The 16,304-nt window shown below is 34.8% G+C and overlaps 3 protein-coding genes across 8 annotated transcripts; all 3 read left to right on the plus strand.

The window, feature by feature from the left end:
- The first annotated feature begins 616 nt into the window (after positions 1–616).
- LOC112018166 (peroxisomal nicotinamide adenine dinucleotide carrier-like) lies at positions 617–7,966 on the plus strand. 6 transcript variants are annotated; one of them, XM_065779941.1, is made up of 11 exons: positions 617–810; positions 2,518–2,639; positions 2,904–3,040; positions 3,955–4,053; positions 5,136–5,256; positions 6,145–6,170; positions 6,300–6,345; positions 6,435–6,542; positions 6,639–6,707; positions 7,311–7,365; positions 7,577–7,966. In XM_065779941.1, exons 4-11 carry the CDS (start codon positions 4,019–4,021, stop codon positions 7,786–7,788), a joined length of 672 nt encoding a protein of 223 aa, XP_065636013.1. In that variant the 5' UTR covers positions 617–810; positions 2,518–2,639; positions 2,904–3,040; positions 3,955–4,018; the 3' UTR covers positions 7,789–7,966. The 6 variants fall into 6 exon arrangements, with proteins under 6 accessions (XP_065636013.1, XP_065636014.1, XP_065636016.1 ...); XM_065779942.1 differs by lacking the exon at positions 2,904–3,040; XM_065779945.1 differs by lacking the exon at positions 6,145–6,170 and having other exon boundaries at positions 620–810; positions 6,300–6,368.
- LOC136070256 (putative pentatricopeptide repeat-containing protein At1g12700, mitochondrial) lies at positions 807–1,562 on the plus strand. Its single transcript, XM_065779965.1, has one exon. The coding sequence runs from the start codon at positions 807–809 to the stop codon at positions 1,560–1,562; it is 756 nt and encodes a 251-aa protein (XP_065636037.1).
- Positions 7,967–10,629: 2,663 nt separating the features above from the next.
- Positions 10,630–14,786, plus strand: LOC112018944 (signal peptidase complex subunit 2). Its single transcript, XM_024051513.2, has 5 exons — positions 10,630–10,872; positions 10,998–11,149; positions 11,281–11,362; positions 14,141–14,283; positions 14,439–14,786. The coding sequence occupies exons 1-5, from the start codon at positions 10,768–10,770 to the stop codon at positions 14,533–14,535; spliced, it is 579 nt and encodes a 192-aa protein (XP_023907281.1). The 5' UTR covers positions 10,630–10,767; the 3' UTR covers positions 14,536–14,786.
- Positions 14,787–16,304: the final 1,518 nt, after the last annotated feature.

A 16,304-nucleotide genomic window follows, 5' to 3' on the forward strand; every position in this document is an offset into this window, starting at 1 on the left:
GAAAGAGAGAGAGAGAGAGAGAGGGCAATAATCGGTTTGAGACTTTGAGTTTGAGAATTGAGTGTAAGTCTATAAGATAGTAGAGTGAGTAGTACAACTAGGAAAAAGAAAAGAAAATGATATTTATAAGAAGGTTTAGAGTTTTATGGTTTGTAGGGTTTAGAGATCTAGTATTTGTAAAGTTTCAATTTCCAATTACATCACTTACAAGTTTTTGTAATTACTTACTTTTCTTTTTAAAAAATATATGTTGGATATAAAAGGTATTTGACTAATCTAAAATAAAATGAATATTTATTTGTTATACGAGTTAAACGGGTTGTGTTAAGTAGGTCATTTTGGGTCGACACAAATAAATTGACGTGTCAAATGTGTCTATTGTAAGTTACGCGAGTTGACTCACTTATGACACGTTTCTTATTGTGTCATTTTCGAGTCGACTCATTTATGACCTAAACCCATTAAGGCTCAACTCTAATCTGTAAAAATTCATGTCGAGTTTGTGCCGTATTCACGAATTGGGTTGAATATTGACACATCTACTTGAACAAATCAAACCAAAGTGGCATTGTTTGCGCATTGGTGCTTTTTATATATAGAAAGTTCGAGTCATTAAAAAAAACAAAAAAAAAAAACCCACCTTATGTTATGTTACTCTGTGGTTTGCCACCGCGGATCTTTTTCTCTCACTAGTCACTGCTGCTTCTGTCTGCCACGGCTATCTCCATTGAAGCTCCGGAGCTCCACCGAAATCCGATCCGAAACGGAATTACTGTCAGAACTGCTGCTGCTTCTTCTTCAGGGAAATGGGTAGGGGTGGTTTTTCTGCTAAATCAACAAGCTCTTTTCTTTCTATATCCAATCGTTTGAGAATTAGAGTAAGCCTTCCATTTCATTCTTATTATCATTATTATTCTACTCTTGCCAGTAGTAAAAATGCGGAAAGCCCAAATGGGTTGTTGGAATATGTGAGAAATGAGTGCAAATCTGGAAGCTTTAGGAATCTTGATCATGCCTTAGACCTGTTTGATAAAATGCTTCACTCAAGCCCTTTGCCTTCCATTGTGGATTTCACTCAGTTGTTGGGTGCCATTGCGAGAATGAAACATTACTCTCAAGTCATTACTCTAATTAAACAAATCGAATCATTTGGTATCTCTCCTGATCTTTATACTCTTACTATTTTGATTAACTGCTTCTGCCATTTAAACCGTCTGGATTTTGGGTTCTCTGTCTTAGCAACAATTTTCAAACTTGGTTATCAACCAAACCATATAACTCTAAACACTCTTGTCAAAGGCCTCTGTCTTCAAGGTAAAATTGCTGGAGCTGTGAGGTTGGTAGAAGAAATGGAGAAGAGTGGGCATGAACCGGATGCAGTTACTTGTGGAACGATACTAAATGCTCTGTGTAAGATTGGTAAGACTGATATGGCCATTAGATTGCTTAGGAAGATGGAAGAGAGGAAGTTTAAAGCTAATGTGGTGCACTATAGCACAATCATTGACAATTTATGTAAGGACAAATTAGTAACTGAAGCTTTGAATTTTTATCTGAAATGAGGAGTAAAGGCATTCAACCAAACATTATCACTTACACGTGCTTATTTCAAGGCCTATGCAATTTTGGCCGATGCAGGGAGGCTACTACTTTGTTGAGTGAGATGGTGCAAAGGAAGGTCATGCCAAATGTGCATACCTTCAACATATTGGTGGACACACTTTGCAAAGAAGGGAAGCTGACAGAGGCAAAAGAAGTTTTTGATGTGATGAAAGATTTGCAACTTTGGTTGCATTATGGTGCAAAAATAACTTGATGATTTGGTGATCATAAAATCCAATGTTTGATGTTGTGGATGCTTAAACAAGTGTATGAAAGAAGAAATTCAATTTTATTTTTGGCATAAAATGGGCTTGCATATGAGCTTAACTAGTGGTAGATCATATTTACTAATTTTAGTTTGTTATTTTGTGGAACTAATGAGACATTTGTAATTATTTAAGGAATACTTGTTGCTTAGTTATTTGTGCAATCCATTTGTTCATGACTTTTTTTCCCCAAAATTCTTCATTAATGAATTCTATTTGTGCATTTGGGTACTGTGTCCCAGACTTGGGGTTTGTACATTGTGAAGTTCTTTAGGAAGCTAGAGGAATTTATTATGAATGTATTTTCTTATGTACTTATAAAAGAAAATAGTGTCTTCTTATGTAGATGATTTGTTTGGTTATAAATTTGCTTGTGATCCTTTTTTTTTGGGTTTCTGGGTTATGTAGAATTGGTGGTACAGATTTAAGGGTTTTGGGGTTTTGAATTCTATATGGGTATCTTAACTAGGATATAGAAAATAATTATGATTTTTTGTTTGATTCATGATTGAAGGCAATGTCAAATTACCCATCATCTAAGTCACATTTTTGTAGTTTTAATGCCTCTGTGATTATATAGGAACCTATTTCAATGTCCTTTTGCAATTATGTGTTTAAAGAATTTTTATTTTTATTTTCCAAAAAAAAGGGAAAAAGAAGCATCATTGAGGACCTGTGATCCCTCAACCATCTGAAGATCTCTCTTCCAGATCAGATTTTCTGCCAAGCTTCAGGTCCTCCACAAGTCCTTTTTTCTTCTGCCTTACTAAGGTATTGGAACCAACCAGCTGCTTCCCTCTTTGCCTTTGGGCTCCAACTCAATTGAATTTCTTGAAAATTCCTTCCCAGTCCATTGCAAGTAAATCTCTTTCACTACTTATCCAAAAAAAAAAATCACAGTATGAAACTAAAGCAAATGCTTCAAGCAGGATTAAAATGAAAGAATGAATGGTATTTTTTTTTTCTTTTGGTTAAATCTTATATATATGGAGCTTTGTTACTTTTAAAACTTGATTAGTTTCTCCATGATGGCAGTTCAAATGTGCAAAACCTTTTTTTGTTAAAAAAAAAAATCTTCTTTAAGAGTATGTAAAGCTGCTGGAGTCTGTACACTTGAATTGGAAGGACATAGTGTTGGAGTTGCTTCTGTTGGTGTCATCAAATGCAAAAAGGTATAATATATTGGGATTAATCATCTCTTAAGATGATTCTTCCTTACTAGAAACTCCCGTATTAAATGTTGTACCAAGTCAAACCTCTCTGGCCTCAATTATTCTATAAAATTCTAGTGTCTGAAGTGGTGTAGTAATAACATTATACTCTCTTCTTTTTTTATCCTACTTGGTGTCTGAGGTGGCATGCACTATTTGATTGTTGGTTGATGCTTCTTCCCAATGGTCAATGTTTCAGTAGTCACTTCTTTGCGTTCATTTTCTGTAACATGTTATCTGCACTGCCCTCGGCTTTTAGTTTGTCTTGTCGCCTGTCGGCCTAAAAGATTGCTATCCATAACCAATCATAAATTTGTAATTAGATTGGTGCTTAATGTTAATCCCCAGTGTTTTGCATCTTAGTTTTTTTAGTTTTAATTAGCTGGTAATATTTGTTTCCAAAGAGTTGGTTTCAAATTCTACTATCATCAGGCATTAAGATTTTAATGAATTGGAGATGAGTACCTACAGTTGTATAGCCCATATGTCTAGTGGACCTCCGAACTTTATATCATGGACTTTATGTTGTCTAGTAATGGCTATCTAAAAGCGGAGAGAGCTCATTTTAGCTCATTAGGAATAACAAATTTAACTGCCATTTTTTCTTAATACAATCGAAAATTTGTTATGAAGACTACCCATATAATTTTATTACGTTTTATTTTTCCCTTGCATCTTCTATGGCAATCTTAACTTCTCTAGTACCGGCGTGATAAGAACATGTTAGGTCCTTTTGGCTCAAAAATGAGTTTCTAACTTTGTATATTGACCTGCATTCCATAAATCTGCACTTAATGGTTTTAGAGTACTGGCTTCTTATATACTTACATTTTCATGGTACATGGTGTTTATTATTATTTCTATCAAATATTCAGGAACAAGGCCGAAGCTGCTTTGCTTGAACGTATGAAAAAAGGGGTCGGTGATGGATGAGTTGGAATGCTTACATCACTTTGGGTGGCTGCTTTATCAGGGTAATTGATTTAGTTCACAGACTCCCAATATCTTCAGTTCTTTGTTTCCTGTGATTTTTATCCCCTCCCCCCCCCCCCCCAACAAAAAAAACCAATGAGCATAGCAATCAAGTCTTAGTTGTCTCAAATTTGATTTTGTATGATAGTTGTTGTATTGTCATCTCCCTTCCGATTATTTTTTGAATTCATGTGATTTGCTGTGTAATAGTTGCTTGGAAATTTCCTTTTGTAGGTGTGTGAATGTGCTTTTGACAAACCCTATATGGGTAGTCATCACACGCATGCAGGTAAAAGGCAAAGTGACATGAGCCTCAAACTTTTTATTTTTTTTTATTTTTTAAATGCATTAAAATATGAAAGTGAACAAAATTTTGAATTCTTCATATTTTTTCCTAGCCAACCCCAAAAATTATAGGTCTAAGCTCTGTTTGTTGTTGTTGTTAAGTTACATTTGAAAATAGTATCGGAAGTACTTCTGATTAAGTTTATCCATGCCGACTTCATAGCACTTCACATGACCATTGAAATAATATTCCTGATATCTTTGTAAGTATAAGAAATCTACTAGTGGTGGATATATCATGGTTTCTGTTTCCTAGGATAATGTTATGTTGTACTGATGGTTGGAAACTCATATGGGGCAGAGTCTCATGAATTTAGCAGGGAACATTGAGCTGTAGATATAAATCCCCCCCCCCCCCTCCCCCCTGTTAAACCTTGTCTAATTGCAAAAAAACACTGCAGGATAATAGCCTAAAAGTATATCTTTAATTCCTGTTTTTAAGTATTAACCTATATTTATTTTTTGTTTTTATATTCTTTCAAAATTTCTAAAAATTCCCTATGAATTAATAATCATTTTTTTATTTGGATTACTAATGTCACAAAGCATACTCTTGTTTCAAAATTTAATTCTTATGATCTGTATTTCTCTGATTTAAATAACTAATTTCATCAAGCGCACTCTTCTCCATGATTGGAACTAATTTGTACAAACTGAAATATAATCTCTTCCCCCAAAACTCTGAGCTAGTCTACAACTTCGGTCTTTTTAATTTTATCACTTAACTAATTTTTCCCAGCGGACGCATACAAAAACCTCAAAGAAGATTTCAGCCTGATCAGAGTCAGATGCTGTCAGTAGATCCAAACAAAACAATTCTTGATGCAAGTGAGCTTCCTCCCTATGGAACTAACCGTGCGGTAGGTACAATAATAAATTTTTATTTATTTTTTTGTTTTGAATTTTTCCCCATTTATGGTTGACATTACAGCTCATAAGACAACCTCTCCTATTGGTTCCAAACTTCTATACAATATGTATGAAAACATTCATGATTCTGTCATGGTCATATATCACCTAAATGAATCATATTTTGTGCTGGTAGAGGATTTGCTATAGGGAAATGATAATATTCAAGATATTTTATACATTGGATAAAGTTTTCTCTGAACCAGGTAGGAGGAATATCCTCCAACTGATTTTTTTTTAATAAATAAATTTGTTTTGGCCTCTAGGGGAGGGGGCAGGTGGAATTCGAACTAGTGACCTTCGTTTCATGAGGCATGGTCTTCAACTGATTATGTGGCAATTAAATGACCATCCACGTGTATTTTAATCACATGACTCATTTATAATTTAAACAAGTTGCATGACTATTAAATAAGTGTGATTAATGTAACATGTGGATGATCATTTGAACCACTCTGTGTCTTGCGTTGAAACTTGGAAGAACTTTCATCCAAACTAGCTTGGAGGAAAATTTTGTCCTTTTATATATGTGATTGGAAGTAGGGAATTATTTATCCATTGTATTTGTTAACATTATCACTGTGTTCCAAGATATTTGATATCTAGAGTGGTCAGCCAATTGCTTGATGATCTGATCAGTTTCTTGAAGAGAGACTTACACCAAAATTTACAAACATATAACTTTAAGTTCAAGTACTGATCAGTTGGATCTCTGAGCATTAAAAGTAGTGCATTAGTAGTGCATCTTAGGAGTAGAGAAATTAAGGATTGGTTTGATGATTTTAAAGCGCTGCTAATGTTCTTTTTTTTCATTTGCTGGGTTTCTGACTTGTGGACAGCTTGCAATATATCTATATCTATACAGGCATAAAATTTTGGATGACAGGCATAATTTTTTTCTGTTAACCTCTTCATGTACATAAGTTTTATGATTCATATGATGTGGGGTTCAATGCCTGTTTCTTTTTTGTAATCTAATGAGGAACATTAACAGATTCAAGAAGTCTTTGACGAAGCTGGAGTTTGGGGTTTCTGGAAAGGTGTATTCCCAACATTGTTCATGGTACGTGATAAGTAACTCTTGCACGTGCCAAGGGGCATCACTGATTCTTCCTGCTATTGATCGCAGGTGAGCAATCCTTCCATTCAATTCATGCTGTATGAAACCATGTTGAAGAAGCTGAAGAAAAGACGTGCATTGAATAGGAAGGGCGACAATGGAGTGACTGCTGTTGAGGTTTGGCCATTCTGGTGGTTTCTATTTTAGATATATATTGCTTCTTTCCCCCTCAAATGCTACTTTTTGAACTGATAAAATGTCTGGTTTTGGTAGATATTTCTTCTTGGCGCTTTGGCAAAACTCAGAGCTACCATTGTGACGTATCGTCTTTTAGTTGTTAAGGTATACATATCTGCTTCTAGAAATGAGCTTATGAAGCAGTGTAGACTTAAGTCACAAGTTGAATGAATTGCGATAAATTAAATCTTCTTGTTTTGGACCAAGCTTTCCCAAGTTAAACTCTGTGAACCTGATTGAAATGTCTTAAGTTCGACTAATTTTGATAAAGAAAGCTTAAGTGGGTATATTAGTTCCTACCAGTCCCAAGTATCATGTCATGCCCTGTTTTTTAATTTTAGCTAAGTGTTGGTTTTGGTGGGCTGAGACAAAATTGTCTCAGTAAATAACAGGCAAGAAATATCTGTCCTGAAAAAAAAGGAAAATCTTGCAAAAACTATTAAATTTCAGCAGATGTCCTGGCTGAGATTTAGCTTATGACTGTAAAACTGGAAAGAGAACTATTACACCGAGGCATTTGGCCATCCAATGATATATGAAATGGTATTACAAACCTTCATATCTGTCCTTGCCTTGGTTGTAATAACTAATAACCTTGTTAGTAGATATATTGAAAGATGCTTTCAAAGACCAAAGTATTATTTTGACCTATTTAAATTTGCACCAATTTGTTAGTAACTTATCTTGTTAATACTCTTGCAAATGCAGTCGAGGCTTCAAGTGAGACAGGTTTCTACAGGAGATAAAAGACATCATTATAAAGGTTTGAATTGTTTTGATGATCTTTACTTGAGCCATGCATTCTAAAAGTATTATTTCCTATAGTTGTATGTCTTGTCTGCACTCTGCAGCATGATCGTGTCTATTTGATTGGGTTGTCCTTGAAATATTAGAAAAATCTTTGTGAGGGTAATTTTGATAATTCCAGGCAGAACCATATTCATGCTAAAGAGATCGATTTCTCATTTCTGTAGGTATTTTATTCTTCAATTCAGGAACATTGGATGCAGTTCTAAAGATGATCCGTTATGAAGGCTTCTATGGCTTTTACAAGGGGATGAGTACAAAAATCGTGCAAAGTGTTCTTGCTGCTGCTGTTCTATTCATGTTTAAGGAAGAACTTGTGAAGGGTGCTCGGTTCTTGCTTACTAAGGATGCTAGTGCAGTCAAATCAAAGCCTCTATGATATTGATTCCTCCCCTCCATTTTTTCTTTTTCTTTTCACAGTCACAGTGGGGCGTCACTTAGATAATTGTTTATTTAAAGTGTGAGACAGCATCAGAAAACATGTATGCCAAAATAAAATCATGTAAAAGGATATATGATTGGAAATATTATATTAGGATTATAATCCTGTTATATTCTTTAGATTTCCTAATGCGACACATAGCCTTCTTTCATTGTGGATATATCATTACGGAAATGGAATCAAGAACACTTGGGGCTTGTTTGGAGTGAGGGGGGGAGTGGAGGAGAGTAGAGTAGAATTGGCTAAAAATAGGCTAATTTTATGTCAAATATATTCTACTCCTCCTCCTTTCCCCTCAATCCAAACGCACCATTAGATTTGCCCAAAGTAATATGACTCATATTTGAGTCTAGGAATCTGCCTTCAATCAACCGCCTCTTCCAAATCACGCCGAAATGGGTGTCTTTTGCAACGTGTATGACTTCATTTGGTTAAGTAGAAATTTATGTACACGTAATGCATAAATAAGATTGGTGTGTTTTTTGACGGATACCATTTAGCCACCAAAAAAAAGAAAAGAAAAGATGGGGAACGGTTTTACTGTATGTTACCATGCAGCAATTGTTGCAGCAATTGTTGTATAATGGGTTATGTGGCAGTAAAAAGAAAGCAACGTGTATAATTTTATTTGCTATTTTTTTTTAAACACATTAGAGTAGAAGCATTTATTCATTTTCTAGTGAGTGGCTTAACAGTAATTTGAACCATACCAATATGCAAATAACTGAGTTTTTTAGCAATGAAGTCATTAATATTTCTTTTAGAAAACAAACAACATTTTTCATGAGTTTTTGAAGTAAAAAATATTTGTTCAACAGTTCTCACTTTGTAAATGGGATGAAAAGTGGTTTCAGCTCAGCTAATTTTGTAAATAGCTTTAGTATCAACTTTGGGAATATTCCATTTCCGGAAATCAAGAAGCTCACAATTTTCAACAGTGTGATCTTGTTCATTTACAATATCAGGAGGACAACCAATCCTGTAGCTGACAAAGGAGTTGGATCTCCACAACTTATCCATACTATCCTAGGTTTAACACTTAGTTATCATGTTTTTCTCACAATCGTTGCATTTCGTAACACATACTTTAAGCAACCTTGTACCACATTGCTTTCTTTTTGCTGCCACCTAATTCTATATGCAACAAAACTTTTCTCAAAAAGATGTGTAGTAGTACTAGTGCTGAAACATTAATTTTTACCCTCTCAAGGGGCAAAAATACCTCCAATAGTACATTCATACGTTCATTCCCACATTAATGTGCATAAGATAGGACTGCCATATGAATCACTGGTTGAGACTTGAGAGAGCTTAGTGAGAATTGATCCTGCAACAAAAAAGTAATGATTAATAAACAGCCCCACACTAGAGTCTAGATGTAAGCACACATTATTAGCAATGGGCCAGGTTGAAGTGCCTACAATTTTTTTTTTTTTTTTTTTAGGAACAAAAAAAGGAACCGCATGTATAATCATTGTCTCACACCTTAAGGTACATGTTTGGTAAATTCAAGATACCATCGACGCACAATATAACATATTACTGCTCACGCTCACGTTTTACGCCGCGGAGTCAACAGTGCCTACAACTTTATCATGCAATATCAATCATTTTCCAATTTGAAAAAAGATAAATGGAATCAGAAATCTAGTAGAAGTCGAGGCTACACTTGTCCATTTTAAAACAATATTACTACCTTTACAAACAAAATATCATCTCAAAAAATACATTTTATACTAAAGTTCTGCCCTGTTCAAGACGAATATTTCGCCAATAAAACTTGGTTGTCACGTCAAAAAATTAATTTTCTTTTAACACCTACGCTGCTGCTTCAATAACACAGACAATCGCCTCAACAACTACCATTGAAATTTAGATTTTTAATTTTTCTAAAGCATTTTTTGGAGGAGGAGAAGAGGTGACCCATAATTATTTCTATTTTCTAACACCTTTTTTTTATTATTTTTTATTATTTTATTTTTTTATGGTCTATAATACTAGTACTTCTTTCCAACGACCTAACTGTTGATTAAAATACACCAATTTTTCTTATATACAATTTTCCATTTGGAATTGTTTTATATTAGTTCAATACCCAACTCTACACACGTTACTGCTTAAAAAAGAGAGGAAGAAAATGACTTGCTTTCCTATGTGTGGTTTGCCACCCTAAAAATAAGCCCAAAAACATTTTCTATTATTTGGCCTACATATAAATCATTAATATTTTTTCCTATAATTCTAAATAAATATATAAATAAAATATTTCATTCAAGAAAATAAACCCCAAGTGAAGAATTTTTTTTTTCTTTTGATCATGTAGGAATCTTAAATTGAAAAATATACCCGAAATTGGGAAACTAGACAGTGAATGTAACTTGCTTGAGTAGAAAAAGGTTATTTGGAAAAATAAAATAAAATAAAATCAACCAAAGGTACTTAATGACGGTCAATAGACGATATATGAAGAGAGAGAGAGTTTTTTTTGTAGCGTGAGGCTTATTTGTAATATTCCGTTAAATAAGTAAATTTTTTTTTAAATTCCACTTTATTGAACTTATTTTCCACTAATCAAATTGTTTTTTTTTTCATTTACATCTTTTTCCAACCAAATACTAAAAAAAAAAAATATATATATATATACAGTCAATTTTTTTTTTTTTTTTGATAAGCAAAGAGTCAATTTTTACCTAAAAAAAAAAAAGGAGTCAATAGACTTCAATACGTTATTATATGGTAAACGTTACCATATTTAAAATCAGCGCATTACGCACCCCGGCGTATGATTAGACCGCACCATAAAAACGACATTGAATCTACACACTGCGACAAAGCTAGCTAGCTCGCTCACGCTCAGTCTCAGCTCCCCCATTTCACATTCGCTGCAATTTTCTCAGCCCCGAAGAAAAAAAGAAAATGCCAGACAAAAAACCAGACGCCGTGGCCACCAAAAACCCTAAGAAGGCCAATCTCTTAGACCATCACTCCATCAAGCACATCCTCGACGAGTCTGTCTCCGAGGTAATTAAACCCTAAATTATAGATCCGTGAAAAATCAAAATCAATTTCTTCTTATTCTTTTCGTGATTTTGATTTCAATTTTTTTGATTTTGATTTTGATTTTTTTTTCTTTTTTTGAATTTTAGATCGTAACGAATCGTGGATATGTGGAGGACGTGAGGATGAGCAATATAAGATTGGTGATGGGGACGATTATCATTGTCATTGCTCTTGTTGCTCAGTTTTACAAGAAGAAGTTCCCTGAGAACAGAGACTTTCTCATCGCTTGCATCGCATTATATCCTTTTTTTTTCTTTTCTTTTTTCCTTTGTTAATTTCTGTTTGGCTGGTCAGAAAATGTGATTTTCTGAAGTTAATTTTCAATTATTGATGTGATTTTTGAAGTTTGTGATCCTTGACTGTGGGTACGTATGTAGTGTTCAATGGATTGTTGCATTTGATCATATACACCAAGGAGAAGAATGCGATTCTGTTCACCTATCCTCCTGCGGTGAGTTCTCTTTTTTCTAGATGGAAACTTAGAACTATAATTGTACACAATGTGTTCGTATTTAGATTTTAGACATATTATGTGTTTGTGAAAAGAAAAAATTGGATTACCCGATATATATGCGACGAGATAAATGTCAGTAACTTAATTTTAAAGGATTCACAAAGAGTATTTATGTATACTTCTGTGGAGTGTCATCTCAGCTAGGAAAGTTAAGAAAAGCATAATCGTTCTGAATCCGTAGACATTTTATTAACTAACATCATGATTGCCTTTACATATTATAAATCTTTGTGTAAGCAATATATATTGTTAAGATGATATGTTATTGATTGTCCCAAAACCTAAGCTGTTAGAAAATGGTGCGGTGTTCAAACTTAGAACCCCTTGCTCTTATACTATGATAAATAACTAATGTCCTGAAAGCTTTAGCTGTTGGGTAACGGTTAATATATAATTATTTAACCATAATTTTGACATTTGATATTTTGGGGAAAGTGTCCACAATCTGCTTCATAAGCCATTTTGTTCTTTTTGCCAATAGTAGTGCAACTTAGGATGGAGATAATTGGATGTTGATTATTTTGAAAATTCTTAAAAGAATTGGGAAGAACTGAGCTGTAATGCCAGTCCCTTGGGTTCTTCTTTTTTCTGCAAAATTTGTTTGGTTGTGTTCTATGCTTCTTAGATTAGTTAAGAACTTCTCTCATCAATGAGGTAATGCTATTAATCTTCTGTACTAAGTTGTCTTTCAGTGGCAATCTATTATCTATTACACTATGTTTGGTTTGAGAGGAAGAGTAGGGAAATGAAGAGAAATTAAACCTTTTCCACTGTTTGGATAGCATGAGAGAAGAAAATGAGCTAAATTTGTTAAAAAAATCTATAACTGGGTCCCTTTTTTTTTTCCTTCTCCCTTATTCTTTTTCTCTTCTCTGCCATTCTCATCCCTCAAACCAAACATAGGGTTAAAGAGTATTCTCATTCCTTCCATAATTGATTTTGTTGATACTGACACTGCTTGCACAAGATAGTCAACTGGAGGCATAACTGTCGAATCATTAGAGTTTAGTTTTCTAGATGGTATACTGTATTCTTCAAACTAAAGCATCAGTTGTATAATTCATATCCACTTGTACTTATAGCTTCTTAATCTCATAGTGGCTTGATGGTAAAGGCATGGGATTAGATATGAAATTTTTTATATTTACTTCTGTCTGTCTGTGCCAATAGCATGTGTTTCCCTCGCTCTCTATGAATGGAAGCCCTTATTGAGGATTACATAGTTTGTTCAAGGGATAGAATGCACTGTGGTTGTGGATTAGAAGCATTTGTAATCTTCTTTTGGAAGGCACAATGTACTAGCATGAGTTGGTTTGGAGAATGCATGATGACCTGGAGAGAGTAAAAGCACTTATCCAAAAAAAAAAAAAGAGAGACCTGGAGAGAGAGAGAGACATCTAGGGAACTTCATTTTTTATCTTAATCCTTTCATCTTTTTTTCTTAGTAGCTGAGATGTTAGGTTAGATTTTCTGTAGAAAAATGAACTGCCGGGAACTCTTGTTGTGTCTGAATTCAGAGGTGGCTTTGTTTGGAGGGGTTAGCTTGGTTACAGAGGGTTTGGTAATTATGATCGTGTTCTTTGAGTGAATGTAACAAAGAGTGAGAACATCTTATCTTTCTTCCTTTCTTGTTATCCAGGGATCTTGACCTTCTGGTAGTTATCTTTGACTTGGTTGGATTGTTTACCCCCAACGTTCATGAGGGATCTGTGGTTAGTATGAAAAGCTGGAAGAAAGAGTAGTAGGACAACTTGGTGCATCAGGAAGATAACACAAGAATATATATATATATATATATTTTTTTTTTTTTAAGTACTAATATTTCATTAGAATGGAGAAAGGTTTCTTTCATACACAGGATGTGTACACAAGAATCTTCATCTTAAGAATCTTTAAAATGAGGAACTAGTGTTGCTAAAGATAAAATATGCTATATGTCTTACTTATCAAACAAAAAGATTAAAATATGCATTATGTCTTTCTGAGATCGATGTTTATATTGAGTTCTTTGTACTAATCCATTTTGCGGAGTTCCTTTTTTTTGTAGATTTTGGATCTTTGTTTTGTCTAAGTTAATGCTTTAAGGCATTTGGATAGCTGTTTTCTGTAGGATTTTCATGTGTTATTTTTCTTTATCAATCGAATTATGTTTATGCCAATGAACTCTAGTTCAAACAACACCTCCTTACTTGCAAGAAAGGGTGTAGGGTAAGGTCACCCCACAACCACCCCCCAAAAAAAATTTCCTTGAAAAAAAAAAGGGGGGGAATTCTTCTTTCCAAACAGGGTGGAGTGGGTGACAAATTTTATTTGTCATAAAGCCAACTTAAGATACTCATTATTTAAGCTTCTTTCTAGATCTTTCCATTGCAAACTTAACACCCTTTTTGAGGTCTAGCCTTCATGGTCTTTCAAAGCCACCTGTAAGCTCAGAAATCTTGGAATGGCATTATATGTTTCTAAAGGCTAGAAACTTGTGCTTTATCAAAGTAGAAACAAATAGAAAGGCAATTTCTCGAAATATTGGCTTCTTTAGTAAATCAACAGGTTGCTAAAAAGAAGAAGATATTCCTGCTAATTTAATACCTAATAAGACTCCATCTGTTTACATTGCTTGGTTGTATTATGCATCAATCTCTGCTAAATTTTTCGTGCTTGACTTCAGACATATTTTCATCTGTTTCCCATCTTAGTTGTTGCAATTTCTCTGTGCAGGGATCCTTTACCAGCACTGGCTTGGTGGTGTCTTCCAAATTGCCCAGATTTTCTGATATGTACACACTTATCATAGCAAGTTCAGATCCGAAATCAGTTTCTGCAAATGAACCTGTACAATTTACCAAAAGTGTTACTCAATGGTCTCTCTCTATCTCTCTCTCTCTCTCTCTCTCTCTCTCTCTCACACACACACACACACATACACACACACTGACATTGATCTTTTTGTTTTTGGACGTTTGAAGTGCATTGGTATACACCCTGTTCATATTTCTAGTCTCTTGTGATGTTACAGGTTCACAAAGGATGGAGTTTTGGTGGAGGGACTGTTCTGGAAAGATGTCGAAGCATTGATAGATCAATATGCAAGAGAACCAAAGAAGAGCAAGTGATTTAAAGCTTCAGACTTCAGACGTTGTCTGATAGATAGGGCACTGGTCGGCAGAAGAAATCTAGTTATATTTTGACATGACTATAGATGGTTGCTCATTGATATAATGGTCGTTGGCATTGATCATCATAGAACCAAACAAATGGAATTATAATCTCCAGCTTTATGAGACAGTAGACAATTTTACTCCATTATAGTCAATGTGTTTCAACTAGTGAAATTAGCAATAATAGCTATGTGTTGTTTCTCCAATATTTTTCTCAATTTCTTTTTAGAGTTATCTCACTTCTGCTGATGATACACAAGTTTTCACAACAATCCAGCGCTATGTGATGCATGAGTTAGCTGATCCTAGTTGTTTGGCTAATGCTAGAGAGATGGGAAAGCATAGTAAATTTTAGATGTTTTCCAGAACTCTGATCCATGTCAAATGGACCAAACCCAATTTGGGTTAAACTGAACAGGGAAGAACTTCTAGTACCATGGCTGAACTTTGGGCCCTCAAGGATGAACTCACAAATTGGCCGACAACTTTGGATTTTTATTTGTCTGTGTGGAACTAGATACGGAACTTATATTATATTTGCTCATAAACCACAAAGTGATGTTGGGATACGAGACAAAAAGTTTCTCTGTAGCTAAGAAATTCCTCCAAACTTCTCTTAAGTAGTAGAATTGCCGTACCTTCTACTAAGGTTTTTTGTTCTACACATTCTAACAGTGTTAGTTCGTTGGCTAGTTGGGTTTTTCTTCAAGGGAATAGGGAAACACATTGTGCTTCTTTAACTTTCTTGCTTATGCCTAGAGATAGTTTAGACATGGAAGAACTATCTCAAAAGTGGCCGAACTTATCGCTTTCGGAGAGAGAGGGACCTGGCTGCTGTTTGGAAGATGAATTCACCTTCAAGAACACATCATAGCAGCAAAGTTCCTTACAAAACGGACTCTTAACATTGAGGCCATTGCAAAAACGTTTACTCCATTGTGGCGCTCAAGGAGTGGATTTAAGATCAAAAACTTGGGCAATCATGTGATTCTTTTCATTTTTGAAAGTGAACATGAAGTGCAGAAGGTCCTTAATACCGAACCATGGTGTTTTGATAAGCACTTGGAGATCATGTAGAAATATGATAAGAGCGTGGCAATGGAAGAACTGAAATTTGAGAAGACTCAATTTTGGGTTCAAGTTCATGGGCTCCCCTATAGATATATGAATGTTAAGGCAGTAAAGAAAATATGTGAAGTTGTTGGGAATATTGTACATTCTACTGATCTAGCTGAAATAGAGGGGGGTGATTTTATGAGGATTAGAGTGGAGATGGATGTATCTCTACCCCTTTGCCGTGGCCAAGTTGTATCTATGGACAAAGGAAAAAAAAATCTTGGTTCACGTTCAAGTTCGAGCGTTTACCTAATATTTGTTATTGGTGTGGCAAATTGGATCACTCGGATCGTGACTACGAGATATGGCTGGATAGTGAAGGAAGTCTAGCAGAAACACAAAAGCAATTTAGACCTTCATTACGAGCTCCACCATTTTTTTTGTCAAAGCAAAGTATGGTGGCTGTTCTAGGTTTTTATAGTAAAAAATGTTCAACATTAAAGCCACATAGTACTGAAGCCAGACCTGAAGATGGCGATGAAATCAATGGTGAACCACGAGCTAGGGAGGAGGTCACGGTGGTGCACAGCCTGGACTCATCGGACAACTCATTCAAGGGTCATTTATGGGAGAAAACCGACACAATTAATGAGGCTCATTATTCAGGA

Source organism: Quercus suber, unplaced genomic scaffold (genome assembly GCF_002906115.3).
Source record: "Quercus suber isolate HL8 unplaced genomic scaffold, Cork oak 2.0 scaffold_221, whole genome shotgun sequence".
Classification (NCBI taxonomy): domain Eukaryota; kingdom Viridiplantae; phylum Streptophyta; class Magnoliopsida; order Fagales; family Fagaceae; genus Quercus; species Quercus suber.